Below are 20,805 nucleotides of genomic sequence, written 5' to 3' on the forward strand. Positions count from 1 at the left end.
AGGCTTTCCCCTGTTCAGTATTGCAACTTGTTTCATGTGTGTCAGTAATCGGTTTTATAAACTGTTGCGCCTAGTTCATTTAAGGTACATGTTGTTGAGAGGCATATGTTACTGTTTACAATCTCATTGGCCATTTGTTTGTTAGTAGCACATTTATCTGCAAGATGGTTGGTTGGTTGGTTGGTTTGGGGAAGGAGACCAGACAGCGTGGTCATCGGTCTCATCGGATTAGGGAAGGATGGGGAAGGAAGTCGGCCGTGCCCTTTCAGAGGAACCATCCCGGCATTTGCCTGGAGTGATTTAGGGAAATCACGGAAAACCTAAATCAGGATGGCCGCACGCGGGATTGAACCGTCGTCCTTCCGAATGCGAGTCCAGTGTCTAACCACTGCGTCACCTCACTCAGTCTATCTGCAAGATTAGGTTACTGTGTTGCAGTATGAACAGATATAAGGAAAGAGTTTACTGTGTGTGTCAAGGAAGGTTAGGTTAGTCTTAGCACTGCCTTCTGCTTTATGATTTTGCTTGACCCAAGAATGCCTAATTAGGTGGGCGACCGGTTTTAATATTTAATGCTACAACTTGCATCTGTGCTGGGAGAACGTCTGTTCTTGACCCACCGTTTATTATTGGTTATGCTTTGCTGGAGTGTTTCGGAAACGAATCTCAGTTTGATTGTTCTGTTTCCATTAGGTTATCTCATGGTCACATATCAAAAATTCCTCACGGAGGTATAATGTTAACAACAATTGCCGTTTAAGGCAACCAGTGTTGCTGTTAGAGAGGGACAGGTCACCCAAACCCCTTGTTGACCTTCTTCACTTGAGATGAGTCAATTTGTGATCTGAGTGGCCTATCATTCTTTCCCAGATGTAAGCAATCTATCCCTTATTTCTCCCTGAGAAAGGAACTAACAGTTTCAAACTCTAGGATAGTTTTCTTACTTTTACATGAGTCTATTAACAGACTGTAGTTTCATGTCCTAAAGATAAGTACTGAGCAGATGTTGTGTCTCCTTATAATTTTTTAGTTTCTGTATGCAATCTGTAATGTTAGCTCAGTGAAGATGTGGGTACAGGACTAACTAAAGCACACATCTCCTTTTCCCCCTTTCTTTCTTTTTCTTTTTCTTTCTCTCTCTCCCTCTCCCTCCCTGTAGTGCCAGGCAGTGTGGGAGGCAAAGAATATCCTAAAGTCTCCTACTGTAAGCAAGTGGCCAGTCTCAACTTATGGATAGTCAAAATTGAAGAATAAGTTACTATTAGCCACAAAGTTGAATTGTGCTTCTGCATTGGAGGAAAATACAAAAATTTATTGGTTGTGATACTAGGGCACTCACCGCAGTTAGGAATACTCACTACTGAAGAAGGTACGCACGTGCTGAAATGCTTGAAACGTGGACACACTAATGCACCCTTGTTACCTCATGTCTGCATAATCTACCAGTATATTTTTCGCAATAGTCATAGCGACTATTGATGTTTGTCTGTTGGCTTTTGTCTAGGGACCCTCGTGTGATGTTCAATGACATTGACATGGAATGTAACAATAGCATGAGAAGGAAAGTTGCTTCTTACCATATAACGGAGATGCTGAGTCGCAGATAGGCACAACAACTGAGTGTGGTTTCAGTTGCCTGAGACAGCAGTCGTGCGTGTGTGTGTGTGTGTGTGTGTGTGTGTGTGTGTGTGTGTGTGTGTGTGTTGTTGAAAAAGGCCACTGGCTGAAAGCTTTAAGTGTGAAAATCTTTTTGTTGTGCCTATCTGCGACTCAGCATCTCCGTTATACGGTGAGTTTCTAACATTATTAATTCATCATTGTGAACCTAATCAAGCATCACAACACAATGGTTAAGAAAATACTGACCTTATCATATAAATGGATAGATAAAACGTCTTCTCACCAAGTGGCGGCAGGGGAACACCCACACAAAAGGATTTAACTTTTACAAGCTTTACAGTTAAATCCTATTGTGTGTGTGTTACCCGCTGGTGAGTAGGTTTTTTATCTATCTGCTTATATTATTAATAATTGATTATTTTCCTTGTTACATTCATCTTATCATATGTTAGTTATGCAACAGTGCTAAGCAAATAATTAACATCATGCTCTCACACACTAAATTGGGGTGCTCCACTACCCCCCCCCCCCCCCCCCCCCCACACACCCCCAATTTTGCCCATACACAATATGGAAGTACCTAACTACAAATTGCACAACTGATGTTTGGAATAATAGAAAAAGTATGCTGATATATTCTGCTAAATGCAATTACTAGTAGATCTCAATCTATTAGTTTTATGTTTGTGTCCATCCAACATTCACTGTGATTATTAAAATTTCAAGACAAGGAAGGAAAAAACTGTAATGATGTGCTGCCAGTATAAATCTTGCTACTCCCTTTAAATACTGTTCAATTATTACGCCACAATAGAACATCTTTCAAACATATCAAACACAGACACTTTTCATCTCTCACTGTTATTTTCTATGTTCACTTCACATGAATGTCCACGACAAACGCAAGGCATCCATATACAAGCATATGTAACACTTAATTAAGTATAGCATCGTTGCTTCTTGCCATGGATGAATTATACTGCATGTTTTCACTATGATTTTCACATACGTGCCATAGTGAAAAATGCTCCACTCATAGCACAAAAATGTCCTAGGAAGAGTTAGAGACATAAAAGAAAGGAAGTAGCTTTTCAACTTATCTGGTGGCTTTGAAGATGTTTAAATCAAAACATCTTGACATATTCATGCTTTTTTACTTGTTAGTTACCTATCTATGTCATGTAATATAATGCATCGTGCCCAGTAAACTAACATGAGACATGGAAACTTCAGGTAGGAATATCAGCAATGTGGGAAAAGGTAAATTGCTACTTACCACAGAGAAGACATGTCAAGCTGCACATTGGCACAATTAAAAGACACTTACATATAGTTTTTGGCCACAGCCTTCATCAGTAAAAGAGAGACACACTCCATTCACACACACAAGCACCCTTCATGCACACATGGTTGCCAACTCCAGATCTTAGGCCAGAATGCAACTATCACGTGGGATGCAAGCAGCAATCTGTACGGGGCGGGGAAGGGGCAGGGATGGTGTATGGATTGGGAGAGAAACAAACACTGTCTGGTGGAGTGTGCATGGACTAGACTGGTAACAACTGCAGTGTCAGGAGGTTCTGGGGCAGAGAGGTGGGGAAAAAAAGGAGCAAAAAAGGAGAGCAGCACGGAAAGACGGGCAGATGCGTTGGCAGAGGGCTCCAAGTAAACCGGGTGGGAGATGAGCTTGTGGCGGGAGATGGCAGAACGGAGAGGGTAGAAAGCATTGGGTGGAGGGTGTGGGGACAGTATTTTACCATAGGTTGTGGTCAGGATAGTTACGGGAATGGAGAATGTGTTGTAAGGATAACTGTCATATGTGCAGTTCAGAAAAGCTGGTGGTAGATGGAAGGATTCAGATGGCTCATGTAGTGAAGCAACGACTGAAATCAAGTATGGTCAGGCTGTGTGAGAGGGTTTTTTTTATGTGAATGGGATGACAGCTGTCAAAATGAAAGTATTGTGGTGGTTGGTGGGTTTAATGTGGACAGAGAGGAGGAGGTCAACATGTAGGAATGTGGCATGCTGGGTTGAAGAGGACCACTTGAAGCAGATGGGAAAGAAGGTGTTGAGTTTGCGAAGGAATGAAGATAGGGTGTTTTGGCCCTTAGTCTAGATCATGAGGATATCATCAATGAACCTGAACCAGACTAGAGGCTTCAAATGAGAAGTAGTTGTGGGTTAGGACAAAGTTAGTGAGGTGTATGAGGAATGAGGTGGTGAGTTTGGAATCTGAAGGACTCTGGGAAAGGCAGTGTTCAGTAGTGATAAGACCATGGGCATGAGGGATGTTAGTGTATAGGGAGATGGCATCAATAGTGACAAGCAGGGACCCAGGAGGTAAAGGGGTGGGGATGGTGGAAAGTCAGTGAAGGGAGAGATTGGTGTGTTTGGTGTGGTACGATGGATAATGGGCAATTGGTTGGAAGTTTTGGTCAATGAGGGCTGAAATTCTTTCAGTGGGGGCACAATAACAGCCACAATGGGGTGTCCAGGATTGTTCAGGTTTGTGGATTTAGTGGAGTATGTAGAAGGTGGGTGTGGGGGGTATCATAGGGATGAGGAGAGAAATGGATTCAGGGGCAATGTTCTGGGAAGGGCCTAAGCCCTTAAGCAGGGATTGGAGTTTGTGTTGGACTTCTGGGATGGGGTCACTCTGGCAGAGTTTATAGGTGGAGGAGTCAGACAACTGGCAGAGGCCTTCTGCCAGGTAGTCACTGTGATTCATAACAACAGTGGCAGAACCTTTGTTTGCAGGTAGGATGATTAGGTCAGGATTTGTTTGGAGGTTGTGTATGGCTGTTCTTTCTTCTACTTAAAGGTTGGTGTTTGGAGGCAAGGAATTTCTGGAAGGTGACCAGTGTGTGGTTAGGTGGGAAGGGGGTGGGGGTGGGGGAAGGATCACAGTTGGTATGAACTAGAAGAGGCAGGGTTCAATGTTGGAATTAGGGTGGTTTTGGCTGGAGGAATTGGCAGCAAAGGAGTGCTTCCATTGCAGGGGTTGGGAGGAGGAGATGTAATGTTATGTGTGCCTCACTGATTTTTTTAAAAACTAATTTGTGTCTGATTTTATTCTGAGAAGCTCAGTAATGTATGCAAATACCATAAATGTAAATGCGATTCAAAAAGTACTTGAAAGTGAAGTGCAGCTAGACAGCAACAAACACTTTGGCGCACAATCCCCACAACGATAGTAGTTGTGAATCTTTGAGTAAGGACTATTTTTAAAAATTAAAAAAAAATTTAAAAAAATAAAAAATTACAGAGAGAACTGTTAATCTGTATCTTGTGGAAAGAGGACGTGTTGCTGGCGGTCGTTCAGAAGGTATTGTTACATTTACTGAAAATTGATATTTTAGAGATAAAACCAAGTAAAGCATGTGTAAGAGTTTCCAAACATTTATGTAAACAAATTTTCTGGAAGTTAAGAATAGAAATATCTTGTTCTTGGAAAAGGAGGTGAACTTCATTATCATTGCCGTCTATCAATCGACCGAATTGTAAGTGTACAAAGTTCACTAAAATACAGGAAAAGAAATGCATTCTCTATAGTTTTCATTCAATAAGCAACAACCTCTCATAATTTCTTAATTACAGTAATTGGATTATTTTCTTGAACAATAGTATGGTGCTGAACTCCACTGGCCAATTTTGATGTAGCAGGATGTGTAGTTTGAAGGAAGTTTGTGTACCAAGCAATCTCATTTTCTCACGAAAAGCAGATTGCTGTTTGATCTTATTTACTTACCACAGTGGTCCCTTAGGTATGAAAAGCTACAAAAATTTGGGCTCAAAGCTGTCTGCAATACGGCCAAGTAACTAACAGAGTTGTATTTTAAACCTTAAAGAACAATAACTTCCTCCAAATTGTATTATGTCACCAACTGGTGCAGAAGCTGATCATTCAAGGAGGCAGCAGCCAAAATTCAGGTACCAGTTACGACTCAAAGTAAAAATCTCAATCAAAAATCAATCTCTCTCTCTCTCTCTCTCTCTCTCTCTCTCTCCAAACACAAATATAAATATTCATATTATTAAGATAAAAGTCATTTTATAGAGAGTATGTCATTGACAAGTCCAGCATGGTTAAATTTGGTTGTAGGCCTAAAGGTGAGGCCTTTGGATAGGACTGAAACTTCTGTGGAGCTGAGGGTTTTGGTGGAACGGTAAACAACAGTGCTATGGGAATGTTTTGGCTCTGGATTTGGTGGACAGCTGGTAGAGAGTTTTGGGGAATGTGGCAAGTTGAAGAAGTCAGCTATGCATGGTTTAGTTGACGTGTGGTGTGGACGAAGGGGAACACTGTCGATACAATAGAGGTTGGACAGTGATGCCCCGAGACAGCAGTAGGAAGTCACCAGGTTGGATATAACTTATGGATGTTGTGTCTGAATCTGTCTGTTCACTTATCTGATGGCTCATTCCACATCTCTGTCCACATTAAAACCACCACTCACCAACAGTACCTTCATTTTGACAGCTGTCATCCCATTCACACACAAAAAAAAACCCTCTTTCACATCCTGGCCACCTGGGAACAGTATATCTGCAGTGAAAAAAACTCCCTTGCTGATTATGCTGAGGGTCTCACCAAGGCCTTCACAGACAGGCACTATCACCCAGACATAGTCCGCAAACAGATCTCCTGTGCCATTTCCCCTCGCACCCCCAATCCTCCCACCACCCGAAGAACCAGCCACAAAGGAGTCTCCCCTTCATAACCCTGGACTGGAACAACTGAACCACATCCTTCACCAGGGCTTTGATTATTTATCATCATGCCCTGAAATGAGGTTCATCCCATCTGGGATACTTCCCAAGTGGTGTTCTGTCACTCAACCAACCTCCACAATATCCTAGTCTATCCCTATGTCACTCCCAATCCCAACCCCTTGACACAAAGATCATATCCCTATGGAATACCGAGGTGCAAAACCTGCCCAATCCACCCACCCAGCACTCCCTATTCCAGTCCTGTCACAGGTTTGTCCTACCCCACCAGGGGCCAGGCCACCTGTGAAAGCAGCCATATCATTTACAAGTTCTGCTGCAATCACTGAACAGCTTTTTATATTGGCATGAATAATAACCAGCTACCCACCAGGATGAATAGCCAGTGCAAAACTGAAGCCAAGAGCAAAGTAGACCACCCTGTGAACACAGCATGCAGCTGAACTTAACACACTTGATTTCAATGGCTGCTTCACTACCCGAGCCATCGACATCCTTCTCTCCACCACCACTGCACAGATGGCAGTTACCCTTACAACACATTCTCTGCTCCCGTAGCTATACAGGCGACAATCTATGGTAAAATACTGTCCCCACATTCTCCATCCAACAGTTGATATCCCCTATGTCCTATCATCTCCTCCCAACCTCATCCCCCACCTTGTTTATTTTCAGCCCTCAGCCAATGCACCCGCCTGCACTTCCCTGTTCCTCTCCTTTCTTGCTCCTTTTTTTCCCTGCGTGTGTGTGTGTGTGTGTGTGTGTGTGTGTGTGTGTGTGTGTGTGTGTGTGTGTTTTACCGATGAAGGCTGTGGATGAAAACTTTATGTAAGTGTCTTTTAACTGTGCCTGTCTGCAGCTTTATGTGTATTCTTTACAGTAAGCAGCAATCTATCTTTTCCTACATCGTTAACATGAGACATGATGTCATGAACCATATACATGACACCATATACCATCGTGTTTTCTAACATGGCATTAGTCATATCATGTAATATGACATAACATATCGTTAAAGTTTAGTATTCCTAATCTGGAATGCTTCCTATTACAGGTGCACCACCACTCTCAGATACTTCTTACTGTGAATGCATCCCTCTCTCTAAAAGTACATAAATTTCTGTCTATTTGCTGTCACACACCTCATCATACGGGTAACAGGGGGTAGGTCTAACAGAGCTCACTGCACTGAGGAAATAGGGTTCACACATAAAAAGAGTGACTATATCAAAATGGTTTAATTTAAACACCTTTACAGCTGATAGATAAATCAAAAAGATAGTTTCTTTATTTTACACCCCTAACTCTGCCCAAGGCATATTTGCCTTTTTTGGGGGAGCATTTTTCATTCTGGTTCCCAACTTTTACTCTACCACAATTTTGACATTAGACTGCCACAGATTGGCAACCAATGTGGATATTTGTTCACTCAGGTGACAACTGATTCAGTACAGGTATTTTTATTGTCTTTCAAACCATGTTGCTTATATCGTGGCAATGGATAAGGCTACCACAAAACAACTGGGTGACCATTAACTACAAGTATTTGCCTACCTTCTTACAAAATTTGAACAAATTCACGTAAGTCTGAAACACAGAAGTGGCACGCATAAAAAAACTCACAAAAAGTGTTTTTTTACATGTAAAATCCAAATGGAGCTAGATTTTTGAAAGTAAGTATTCAATTTCATAATAAGAATGCATTTTTTATTTATTTTAAACCATTTCACATAAAAATGAACTTTAAGCCAACATATCTCAACAACAGATAAAGATTACTGGATTTTAAAAAAAAATGACTTTATCCATTTATCCACCTATGTGAAAAGTTTGAACCAATTCATACACATTTAAAGTAAAGAAGTGGCGCATTTCAAAAATCTTCCAGAAAAATGTGTTTTTTTTGCACATAAAATCCTCACAATAGAATATTTTTTTAAATGGTTAAAACTTACCCTAGACCAAGGTCCGACAGACCAGTGGAAAAAATTTGAACCATCAGTCTCGCTCCAGTCCGGAGGTAGTTACGGGTGACTGTTTTTGCATGTAAAATGCAAAAGGTGCACATACACATGGTGCTATTAGTTGAGCATTAATTTCAGCCCAATTAAGTTCTTTTGCAAGAGGAATTAATCAATTTAAATAATCTGCTTGGGTGCTAGCTCCAGGATGTTCAAACCCTGCTTAATATACTGTGACATAGTTACAGTATGTTTGAATTGCTGTACAAATGGCCACTGGTCTCGGCTAAACCAAGAAATTCCCCATGTTCTTAGCTCAAGTAGGAACTGAGCACCAAGAGCACCCCCCCCCCCCCACCCCCCCCCCCCACCCCCCACCCCACCAAAAGTTTGTATGTGGCCTTTTCAGACATATTTGTTACAGTCAGTGGCGGCTCATAAGTATACATTCTGGGTGTTCACAAATTTTTAGATTCAGATAAATATGAGAGTGTGAAATCAATAGCATCTGCCGTGTAGCAGTTCTGCTTATCAAGATATTTATACAACTAGAGCCACTGCCTACAATAATAATAATAATAATAATAATAATAATAATAACATATGTAACTTGTCTAAAAAAAGAAAGAATTTTTTTAATTTTGTTGTTTGGTACACAATTAAATACAGTTTACGGCACGAACAAAATAAAGTTTAAGCCTTTGCTAATCTCCCGTTCACATTTTTGTGAAAGTGAGAGTTTTCATACTTTTTATTTTCTCAGACAAATGTACAAGATTCCTAACACATGTGTATGTATTAGTTGACAAATTAACTTCCGGGCTAAAAATTAGACATTCGTACATTGCACCCACACATCTTATGCTTATTATGCACTTCTTCATTAAATGTTTGCTTGTAGTCATACTTATCTTATACATTGTTGGCCAGTAGCACAGATAGACCTAATCCATCATAATATCAACAGATGTCAGAAGCATGAATAAATGCTACAGTCTCACAATTAATGATGGCGTGCTTTATGGTTCACAGCACCTCAAATGAATCACTGCATTATAAAATCCAAAACTTAATACACTATATCTCATTCAGAATCCTACAAAATAGGTTTTTCTATCAGTACAACTCTAACATATACTGATGTCCAATCTAATTTCATCATATAGTGAGTGAATTGACACATCTGAGGAGTGTGCTACTTCCTAACAGGATTTATACCAAACAAACAGAGGCAAAGTCTACTGCAATGTGATACCACCTGATGGCATTGACACAAACTTGTAGTTGAGTGGTAAGGGCTACCTGTGCTTGCCATGAGCTGTGCACGTCGTTTATCAAATCCATATGTATTTGGTCCATAAGGCAATTACATCACACCAGTTGTGCATGCATAAAAGCTCCTTAAAACTTGCACAACTAATGGTGTGTTCGTGACTCCGATGCCAAGTTTCATGGAGCCTTGAGGAGTAGCAATGTAGCATAGCACGGCAGAATTATGCCATGAATTTTAGATTACCACATCTATATTATGTTTAACAGCATTCAAAGAAAAACAATCAATAAATCCACAAGGCGTCAAAAGTTGGGGTGTTCACATGCTCTTGTGCTCTTATACAACAGTTGCCACTGGTTACAGAGCTTCCGTGCTGTAATGATTACCTCCTGTGATTATACACAGCAGATGAAGGAAGGTTACAGAGTCAGTGAGCATTCCAGTGACTGATACTACCATTTGCAGTCCACATTCTGAGTATAACATTTTTTAGAACACAGTGAAATTAACTGAAAGCATCTAAGCCATCAGAGCTCATTTCCTATTTCACCACATGTGGCACAAGGAGCATTTTGTTGTCACTCTAAATAAGAGCTGTATGCAAATAATCAATGTGAACTATTGAATGAGCTTTGTGAAACATAGTCACGTATGTTTCCTTCAGTGGAATTAACAGATAAGAATTATTGGAAGTTCATCGTAACAATGATTTTAGTAAGAATATATGCTTTTGGCTCCAATACTCTAAGTTCCATTTATGTACAAGAACTTTCAATTACTCAGAAATCTGATTGTGCTTGCGGATCAGATTGCTACAGTGATCTCCACACATCCATTTACAGTATGTCTCGGGACTATATTTTTGTGTAGTAGGGATGGTACATTCAGCTGTATTTATATGCTGTTGATGTGCTACATAGTTCACACCATAGCATCAAAAAAGATTCAACATAGCAGTTATTGATTTTTTGTACCCTTCATCACAGGCTGCTCAGATGCTGCCCCACAAGCAAAGGATGCCTCTCATCACACCCTTGGGCAGGAGCGGTACTGTAGGTTACATGCCAGATGGCCCTAGTGCATGTGTTTCAAGTATAGACAAGCAGCCTGGTCACCCCTCCCCGCATGCACATGGCCACTGCACTTAGGTTGTCCGGGCTATGGACCAGCTGCAAGAATGCTCGTACATCAACTGTTTGCCCACCCCTACCCACCTGTGGCCATGCCCAATCGTGGTGCCTCCTGGGTGGGAATGTGAGCTTGAAAAGCCCACCCTATGAGACATTAACAATGGCTACCCAATATCCATATGATTACTCAGTATCATAGAGAGGCCTGAAAAGATGTAACATAGCACCGAAACTGATTACAAATAAAATATAGCCTATAAATATAGCTGAAGGTGTCATCAATATTACATAAAGACACTACAGTGATTGTCATCAACATTTCTTATAATTATGACAATAATATGAAAAAGATAGATGGCTAATCACCACATAGTGGAGATGATGAATTGCAGATAGGCACAAGAAAATGACAGCTTAGCAAGTGAGCTTTTGGCCAAGAGGCTTTCTTCTGAATTAGACAACATACACACACCCATTCACACTAGACTGGCCTCAGCAGCGAGAGACAGTTGTCATGTGCATGTGAGTTGCATTTGCATGAACATGTTTGTATGTTGTCTTGTTCAGAAGAAGGCCTTTTGGCTGAAAGCTCATTTTTTTAGCAGTCCTTTTGTTGTGCCTGTCTGTGACTCAACATCTCCACTATATGGTAAATTGCAATCAATGCTTTTCATAATACTGTCATTATTCCATGCTGGACCTTGCTTATCAGTATGTAATTTACAGTGCTGTTTCAACTGTCCATATTTTCTACTCTTTTTATGCAAATGATTTGTTTCTCTCTTGTGTAATGCAATTGGTAGTTAATACAGTAAAGATGGGTCCTTATGAAACAATAATACTAAATGCAAGATGCCAAAAATGAACTTCCTTACCAACCGTACTGCACCTCCTTTACCCCTATTTTTAACAAGCTTTAATACTCGGACTTTCTCTGATCCAAATTTTTTAGTGTATTGCGATGCAACAGAAACAGTGTTATCAGTACTTCCATCACTAACAACTATAATTTCATACTTGAAATTTCCGTTTCGTTTTTCAAGGAAGTCCAAACATTCATCAAGCATTGGTGGAACTGGAACAGGAAAAGAATAAAATTACAACTAAATAATAACATACCATATTTTACCATAGTGTCATGTCTGTTACTAATCAGAGTTGTTCAATATTAAATAGGAAAGCAAGTTCACGATAAAATAAGTAACATTTTGCAGACCATCAGGAAAGTTATCTGAAGATGGCCTAATAAGCTGAAAACTAATTCATACAAATAAAAATCAGTAGAACAAAAAACTGCCTAAGTTTTATTCAACCCTCATCAGGAAAGTGTTTCCTAATTAACATTGTTGTCATGTGGTGTCAAGCACCGGCGAAAAATTCAGTTAATGTTACAAAGTAACAAGTATTGTGATTCGTATCATGTAAAATATGTGCATTCTGTACTAAACTTTTCATAACTTAAAACATTTCAAGGAGGTTGTAATGTACGGTATCAAGACGCTTTTAGTTTACTACTCAATCCACACTTTTAGTGTGATAACTGATACAGTATTGCGAATAATATAACTTCTTGTATCTACTGTCAATACCTTATAATTTGTTATCTGATGTATAAAATCTCATATATCGTAACTTAAACATATTTTTATGCTAAAATTCTATCACTGTATGATCAACACAGACTATCTAAATATGTTCGCAAATTCCATCTTGAAATATTAAAAATATACTTTAAGTTTAATGAAGAACTATTATTAAATGTACAAATTTTATATTTGTCTTTGAAGACTGTAACTATGCTAGACATTTCCAAGCAACTAGTAAGATGTATTGATGTAATTATGTTTCTGTAAAAATATCATTTGAATTACACATCTAATTATCTGACTACTGTAACAAAATACCTTGCAATTTTTGCATTGTTAAAATCTTATAAAGCAAGTCAGCAGTGGCAGGGGAGGAGGGTTGGGGGGGGGGGGGGGGGGGGGGGTGATCACTTGGTGCTGTTCAGAGCCAGATTCCATGTCAGTTCTCTCATAATTAATAATTTGTGTTGGTCATTTATAGAAATGCATGATTATATTTCGCCAAAAAGAATACAGAAAAGACAAAACAAAAATTAAACACCTATCAGCCTCCTTCAAGTAAAGAACTTGATATTTACTAAAATTATCACCAACCACATAAAAAAACATTGGATTTTAATCAGTCTATAATAAATTAGCTTAAGGAACAGATATTGCTCAATGGCCAACTTGGATGTCATGAACTCATATAATGGAGCAATGAGTATCAATTATCACTGAATCAGGGATTCATAAATATTGAGAATGCTTTTGCTTTGTTTCAATAAAATCTGTAGCAAAACCCCAAGGGAAGAATAACATTAAAATACAGTAATCATATTCCGTGCATCCCACAGAGAATAGACACATAAGCAATGCATTCTGATCAAAGTGATTTCAGTGTAGGGAAGTAAATGAAGATTCGGAGGCACCCACTGCAATGACCATTTTGCTATATTGTGGTGGTATAGCTTCAAGATTAGAAAGAATTCTCTAGAGACATGCCATCAACTATGATTTTATCCACCAGAAAAATTTAGGAATTTGTTATGTTTGGTCAGACAATCTTGGCCTTAAAAAATTTGGTTCATATAAGATCCCACGGCAATGTGAGAAATCTTATATTGGATAGACATGTTGAACCGTGCAAGAATGTTGTATTTGAATGCCATCATATATGCTTGGACCAATCCTATAAATCAGTGACTGCAGAGCCATGTCTGACCATGGGGCATCACGTTTTACAAGATGGCTGAAGTTTTATGCTCAGCTTTGTCATTCTGAGATTGCACTTTTAAGGAGGCCATACATATCTGTATGGCAGACAATCTGGTCAACAGGGGTGCACGGTTTCAATCAGCACTACATGGAATCCAGCACTGGTTGCTGTTAAATTAAAAAAAGTGAAACAAGAACTTCCGGATTCATGGCCAGACACAGCACACTGTAGAAATTTCTTTCAGCTTTCATCACAGGAGCACCGCTTTCATCCAACTATGAGCACTTCAACGTGCAATTGTATATACTGCTCCTGGCCTGATAAATTTTGACATTGCTGCGCGATTAACATCAGTCATGTCTTGCAGCAGTGACAACAGCAAGTACCATAAAGTGAAGTTGCTGAACAGTTGTACGGGTGTAATATTGTGAGACTTACACAATGTTATCGAGTGGCAAACTCCATAGATGAACATCTTAACAGAGATTGTTAACCCAGCTTAAGTAAAAATAGCTCTCAGATTTCAGTTTTGACAGCAGTTGGTCACAACAGTCAAGATTAGGTATTTTGTGTATGATAAGTTTATTAATAGTGCATTACAATGTTTCATTCTGACAGCGTGTTACTTCTGCAAATATGAGCTGTTCCAGTTTAACGCATTGTATTCACCTATTTCGACAATCTCCTAACAAATGATCAGGGTAATCAGTATTATATTCAAATGTTTAATGTTCGTATGTTATACTTTCTGACAAGTTCCACACCCATGAGAATCATCTCATTTTTGGTCTCCAGAACGAAAATTGAACCTAATCTAATCTAGAAGTGTATTTGCAATCATATTGTTGATATTATGTAAATTTTTCCCAAGTTTTTGTTACTAGATATAAGTCACAACCCTAAATGGAAAACTCACAATTAATTAAGCACTTTAGTTTACCTGCATTTACAATATGCATCATCACTGCTGTAGGAGATCTAAAACTGAAGAAACTAGTTTATTCCACATATTTCCACTCGCTAATGAGTTACGGTAGATAAATTTTTGGAGGAAACTTTTGCAGAGAGTTCTCAAGAAAACAAACTTTGGCAACCATTTCACAATAGATATATATTGGGTTGCAGACAGGAATAACTAAAAGACTGTTACACACTTAGCTTTTAGCCAAAGCCTTCTTCAGAAAAGAAAAGAGAACATACACAGTCACACAAGCAAGCACACCTTACACATACATGACCATTCTCTGCAGCCGCTGTGGTTAGAATGTGTGATTATCAATATTTCTCTTTTCTCAAAGACAGAGAGAAGCAAGAATATAGTACCAGGACAAAACAGCCTCTACAAAATCGTCATGGGATTAACGTTAGTGCAAAACGGATTCAGATATGGTACACAGTACACGTATATTCAACAACTTATCAGATCAAATTAAAACATGAGGGCTATCCAGAATGAAACAGGTAATTTGAAATAAAAAATTAGCAATACGAAAAAACCAAATTTCATTATTATAGAAATCTGCAATTGCAACCACTGGTTTATACCAGCATGCAGTTCAGCGTCACTACCAAATCATCGTGTAGTGAGTCACGTCTTCATTGCTGGGAAAGAGGTGGCTGTTGCTCAGTGCCAAATCCGAGCAGTATTGTGGATGATCAAACACCTCTTAGCCAAAAACCATTAGGATCTCTTTGGTACAACTGGCCATTGAGGACACGCGTTGTCATGAAAACAACTAAACTTTTGTGTGAGTAAGTTTTCCACGATGCTTGTTTTATATCACCTGCCTTAACCTTGTCAGTGTTTGACAATACCTAACTAAGTTAATTGTTGTGCCACATCCAAGGAAATCAATGAGAATCATTCCATTTGAGTCCCAAACACAGTGGCCATGATCTTTCTAGCTGACAGAATTTGCGAACACAGCCTTGGTTTCTACGAGAATTTATGCGTTTCATTCCATCAACTACCTTTTCCTTTAACAACTAAGATGCTTCATCCAAGTCTCATCCCCAGTTACGGTATGATCAAGTACTCTCTTACAATTTTCTCATAATCTTCAAGGAAGGTCATTGCTGCAACACACACTATTTTTTGTGGTCTTCCATTAGGATCTTGGGAACTCACCGAGCAGAAAATATTTGGTAACCAAGGTTCTCCACCACAGTTTCATGCACTAAAACACTGTCAATTTTGGAGGAAATGTCACGAAACTTCTGTAATCAAAACTCACAATAAATTTCAACTTGGTTGCAGTTTTTTGCAAACAAAAACCTAATTGCAGAATGCACCCACAAGTGGCAGTATTTTCTATTGCAGTGCATATTTTTAACACATCACAGAAAGCACAGTAGTAGGGACACATACCGCTCACTACCAGTGCTGGATGTGTACTGAGTGTAGGAATGTTATTGCAGCGAGATGGCAGCTGTAGCTACGCCCACTGCTGCGACACACAAAAATGTCTGTTACTTTCTGGATAGCACTCGTATGATGTTTAGGCAACTCTTTCTATACTACTGTAAAGTGTCTGCATAGAAGCTCGCAATGTTAATGTTTTGGGTTATTTTATAATATAAACTGTAATACAGAATAACTGCTGTAATGTAACATTGTTCTTTGGGAGACGCAACTCACCAGGCAGACTGTTGGTATCTGAGACCACATGTGCTTTATGTAGCAGAGAGAATGAGGTACTAGCACACTGTGCAGGGTGATGACAACTTGTGGCCTGCAAATATTACTCTGTTGAGTTGGTTTGTGGTAGACACTAAGTACCACTGTAGTGATAGCTTTTCTTCTAACCATGAGAGCTGTGATCTGTTTTCACTTCCATTGTGAACTGAATATTCATGTGAAGAGAGTACAAATGCTGAAGAAACACAGGAAATGTCTCCATTCCAGGGGGCCACACCACAAATATATTGCCTACATACCATCAGAACAGTTAGAGACTCACCAACGGCAAAGGTTTTACCTCAAAGTCTTCCATAAAATAGTTAGCCACCATGGGAGACAGGGGACTTGCTACAGTGTCACTGAACATTTGTCCAAAGTACGGGATATTGAGTAAGAAGTGGATTGAGGTAAGAATGTGTTTAAACAATGGCACACTGTCTCTCTCAGACTTGCTGCTGATAAGCTCTAGTGAGTCCTACAGAGATACTTTCAAATATAAAGATACAACATCAAATCTAACCAAAAGATCTGACAGTTGTAGTTTAAGGGTCTTTGGTCATGCTATGAAGTCCTCTGAATTCCAGATGTAATTGTCACATTTGTCAATGAGAGGTCCCATCAGTGAAGTAAGATGTTTAGCCAGGAAATAGGTGGGCATTCTAATGTTGCTTACTACTAGGCTAAAGAGGAGACCCTTCCTTATGAATCTGGCAGGCCATACAGTTTTGAGGGAACTGCAGCCTGTTAGCGCAGGCCCTCGATTACATTTGCTGGAACAGAACTCTTCTTGAGAAGGTCTAAAGATTTTCTCTGAACCTTACCAATCGGATTCTCTCTTAGCTAGCGATATGCAGGGTCATCGAGCAAAGCCTCTATCTTGCTGTTGTAGTCATCCGTGAGAGAAGGGCAGTGGCTTTCCCTTCATCAGTAGCTAAAAAAAACGAGGTCTTGGTCTGATCTCAAGTCTCCCAGAGCTTTCCTTTCTTCTGAAACGATATTAAAGTTTTTATATGGGGCTCAGGTTCAAATCCAGCAGGTATCCCTCCAAATCTATTCTGCAATGTCACTGAGAAGTTTTGAAATTTCCTGCTCTATACTAGCTTTTCACAAGTTGGATTGGAGTTGCCCAGATGTTGGTGCAAAGTTCAGACCTTTCTCGACCAACAAAACCAATGTGATGCATTTTCTTCTTTGCATTTGGGTCTCAAGAAGAGTATACTTTGCCATTTGGTGAACCTTAGCATGCTGTTTATTCCAGCCTGTTAGTTCCAGGTACCGCTACCTACCCAATCCCAGAATACAGCAGAGACATTCAAAGAGATCTTCAGATACAGTGATAGTAATGGACACCATGCGCAGTTCCCATCACATATAAGGTACCCTCTCTTCGACTAGGACTGCACTTGCCCATCACTTAATTCTAACAGCAGTCACAGAGACATTGTCAAATTCACCTCTGTCACTGGCCATCTCCTCTCAGTAGAGGTGCCAGATCTGACTTTTCAGGCTTTCCCAATGAACTTGTTGCAAATACACTTCTCAAGTTCACCACCAAATAATGACATATCCAGAATTCAGAGGACTTCATAGGACACCTGAAGACATTTCAACTACAAGCATTGAATCTTTTGGTTGACTTTCAAGTAGTCTCTTCATTTATGAAAGTACCTCTACAGAACTGGAGCTTACCATCAGCAGCAAGTTTGAGAAAGATATTGTGGCACTGTTTAAACATGTGCTTACCTCAATCTATTTCCTTGTCAATAATCACTATTCTGAAGAAGTGGACAATGTGACCAGGAGAAGATGTTGTCTCCCATGGTGGCAACTACTTTAAGGAAGACTGTAGTCAGAAAGTCTCCAACCTTCCTGTTTCTGACGGCATGTAGACAATTCATTTGTGGTGTGGCCATGCAGAACACAGACATTACCTATATTTCTCCAGCATTTGAACCCAATCCATCTGAATATTCAGTTCACTATGGAAGTGAAAAAATAGATGGCAGCTTACCATTCCTGGGTGCCACAATACCCTGGAACATAGTGTCTACCAGAAGCTGACTAACAAGAGTTGTGCTGGGGTGCACAAGTTCTTAGCAGTTTTCCGTAAGTTTAATAAACACAACGGATACACATAATAGAGACTTTAGTCAGCAATAATATATTCTCCTTCACTATTTACAACAGTCTGGCAACGTTGTGGTAACTTTTTGATTCTGCGGCTGTAGAAATCTCTCGATTTTGAGACGAAGAACTTGTCGCCACATTCGGAGTACATTTTCATCCAGATAGGAAATTCCTTGACTGTTGCTTGGTAGAGATCAGAAAAGGTGAAAATCTGATGGTGTAAGGTCAGGGGAATAAAGTGGGTGCAAATGACTTCCAACCCAACTCCTGTACAGTGTTTTTGCAGAATGCATGTGAGTGTTACCATGGAGTAGCATCATTTCACACAGTCTTCCTGGTCGTTGTTCTTGGATTGCATCCACAAGACGTCTCATTTGTAGACAATAAATGTCAGCAGTAAAGGTTACACGTGGGGAATCAATTCATAGTACACCACACATTGTCACTTTTCCACGATATGCATAACATTACCTTTCGGGCACGAATGTAGGTCTTTGTATGCGGAATTGCTGCTTTGTTTGGACTCAGTCATTTCTTTCTTTTCCTATATGTTAGCATATTGACTTCGTTTCTTGTCACCAGCAGTGATACAGGAAGGGAATGGTTGGACTTGTTCGTGAGCCAATTGAGGACGAGCAAGTAGAGATGCACTTAATATGACCGCCTGCTGATTTTTGTGAGTTTGGCTTAAGAGTGTACAGTACCCATGCAGTCGATTTTTGTACCTTCCCCATTGCATGCGATTGTCGCATGATGGTAGAATGATCACATTTCATCACATTTGACAGTGCTCGATTACACTGATGTGGATCATTGAGGATTAAAGTGTTTAAAACGATTTTCAAATCCTGAAGGTCTTCCCGAACCTGGAGAGTCACTAATGTCAAAATGATCCTCCTTAAAATCAAAAAACCATTTTCTTGTCATACCCTGTCAAATGGCATTATCTCCATAAACAGCGCAAATGTTTCTGGCTGCCTCTGCTGCTGTCACCCATCTATTAAACTCAAACAGAAGAATTTGTTGGAACTGTTCTAATTCTCCACTTGGAACTCCATTTTCTAGCACCCGCAGCTCCATTCACTTTCTCCAAATGACAAAATGTAATCTCAATTAGCAACAATGAACTACAAATAAAAAATGACAATTGATAAACAAACACATAGCAACTACAAAAATTCTAGGAATTTAAGCACCAACCTACTATTTACAGGCCAGAACCTGTCATCACTCTGCACTATGTGGAAATGTCTACACTCTCTGGTATGCGGAACACATACGGTCTCTGATAACAAGTCTGCCGAGTGACCTGCATACCCCAAAGAAAAGTGTTCCAACAAAGCGGTCATTCTGTCAGTCAGATACGCAATGTATTACATACATACACACATATACATACATACATTAATACTTATTCCACAGATCATGAATACAACACTTCATAATGATGTGGAACATGTCACTTTAATGTAAGTTTCCTTTACACAAAATAATAAAAATAATTATTATTATTGTTATTATTATTTACAGCTACTACATCATATTTAAAAATTCATGTATTGAGTAGAAGAAGTTGTCATTCAGAAATTCTTTTAATTTGTTTTTTAATGTTGGTTGGCTAAATGTCAGATGTTTAATGCTATTTGGCAAATGACCAAAGATTTTTAGGGCAGCATGGTTCACCCCTTTCTGTGCCAAAGACAGATCTAGCCCAGAATAATGAAGATCATACTTTCTTCTAGTGTTGTAGTTATGCACATCACTGTTATTTTTGAATTAGGATGGGTTACTAATAGCAAATTTCATAAGTGAATGTATGTATTGCAAAGGTACTGTCAATATCCTGAGTTCCTTAAATAAATGTCTGCAAGGTGATCTTGGGTGGGCTCCAGCCATTATTCTGATTAAACACTTTTGCACAATGAATACTTTTTCTCTTAATGATGAATTACCCCAAAATATAACGCCATATGAAAGCAATGAATGAAAGTAGGCATAGTAGGCTAATTGACTGATATGTTTATCACCAAAATTTGCAACAACGTCATCAATGTATTTCTTCCAATTCAATTTCTCATCAACGCACACACCAAGAAATTTTGAATATTCTGCCTTAGCAACAGACTTCTGTTTATAGTCTATATTTATCAATGGTGGTATGTCATTTTCTGTACAGAATTGAATCCACAGTGTTTTCTCAAAATTTAGTGTGAGTCTATTTGCAGAGAACCACTTAATAATTTTCTGAAAAAAACTATTTACAATTTACTCAGCTGATTCTTGCTTGTTGGATGTGATTCTATACTTGTATCATCAGCAAAAAGAACTAGCTTTGCATCTTCATGAATACAGAGTGGCAAGCCATTAATATACATATTAAGAACAATAAGGGACCCAAGACTGAACCCTGTGGGACATCATTCTTGATACTTACCCAGTTAGAGGACTCTGCTGATTTTTGCAGACTATCTGTACTGTTAATTTCAACCTTCTGTGTTG

General features: G+C 39.3%; 1 protein-coding gene across 1 annotated transcript in view; it reads right to left on the minus strand.

The window, feature by feature from the left end:
* Positions 1-20,805, minus strand: part of LOC124607311 (dolichyl-phosphate beta-glucosyltransferase) — a 114,060-nt gene that overhangs the window by 61,377 nt on the left and 31,878 nt on the right. The window contains exon 3 of the mRNA XM_047139608.1: positions 11,591-11,790. Within this exon, the coding sequence (XP_046995564.1) occupies positions 11,591-11,790 (200 nt within the window). The remainder of the gene's footprint in view (positions 1-11,590; positions 11,791-20,805) is intronic.

This window comes from Schistocerca americana, chromosome 3, assembly GCF_021461395.2.
Source record: "Schistocerca americana isolate TAMUIC-IGC-003095 chromosome 3, iqSchAmer2.1, whole genome shotgun sequence".
Classification (NCBI taxonomy): Eukaryota; Metazoa; Arthropoda; class Insecta; order Orthoptera; family Acrididae; genus Schistocerca; species Schistocerca americana.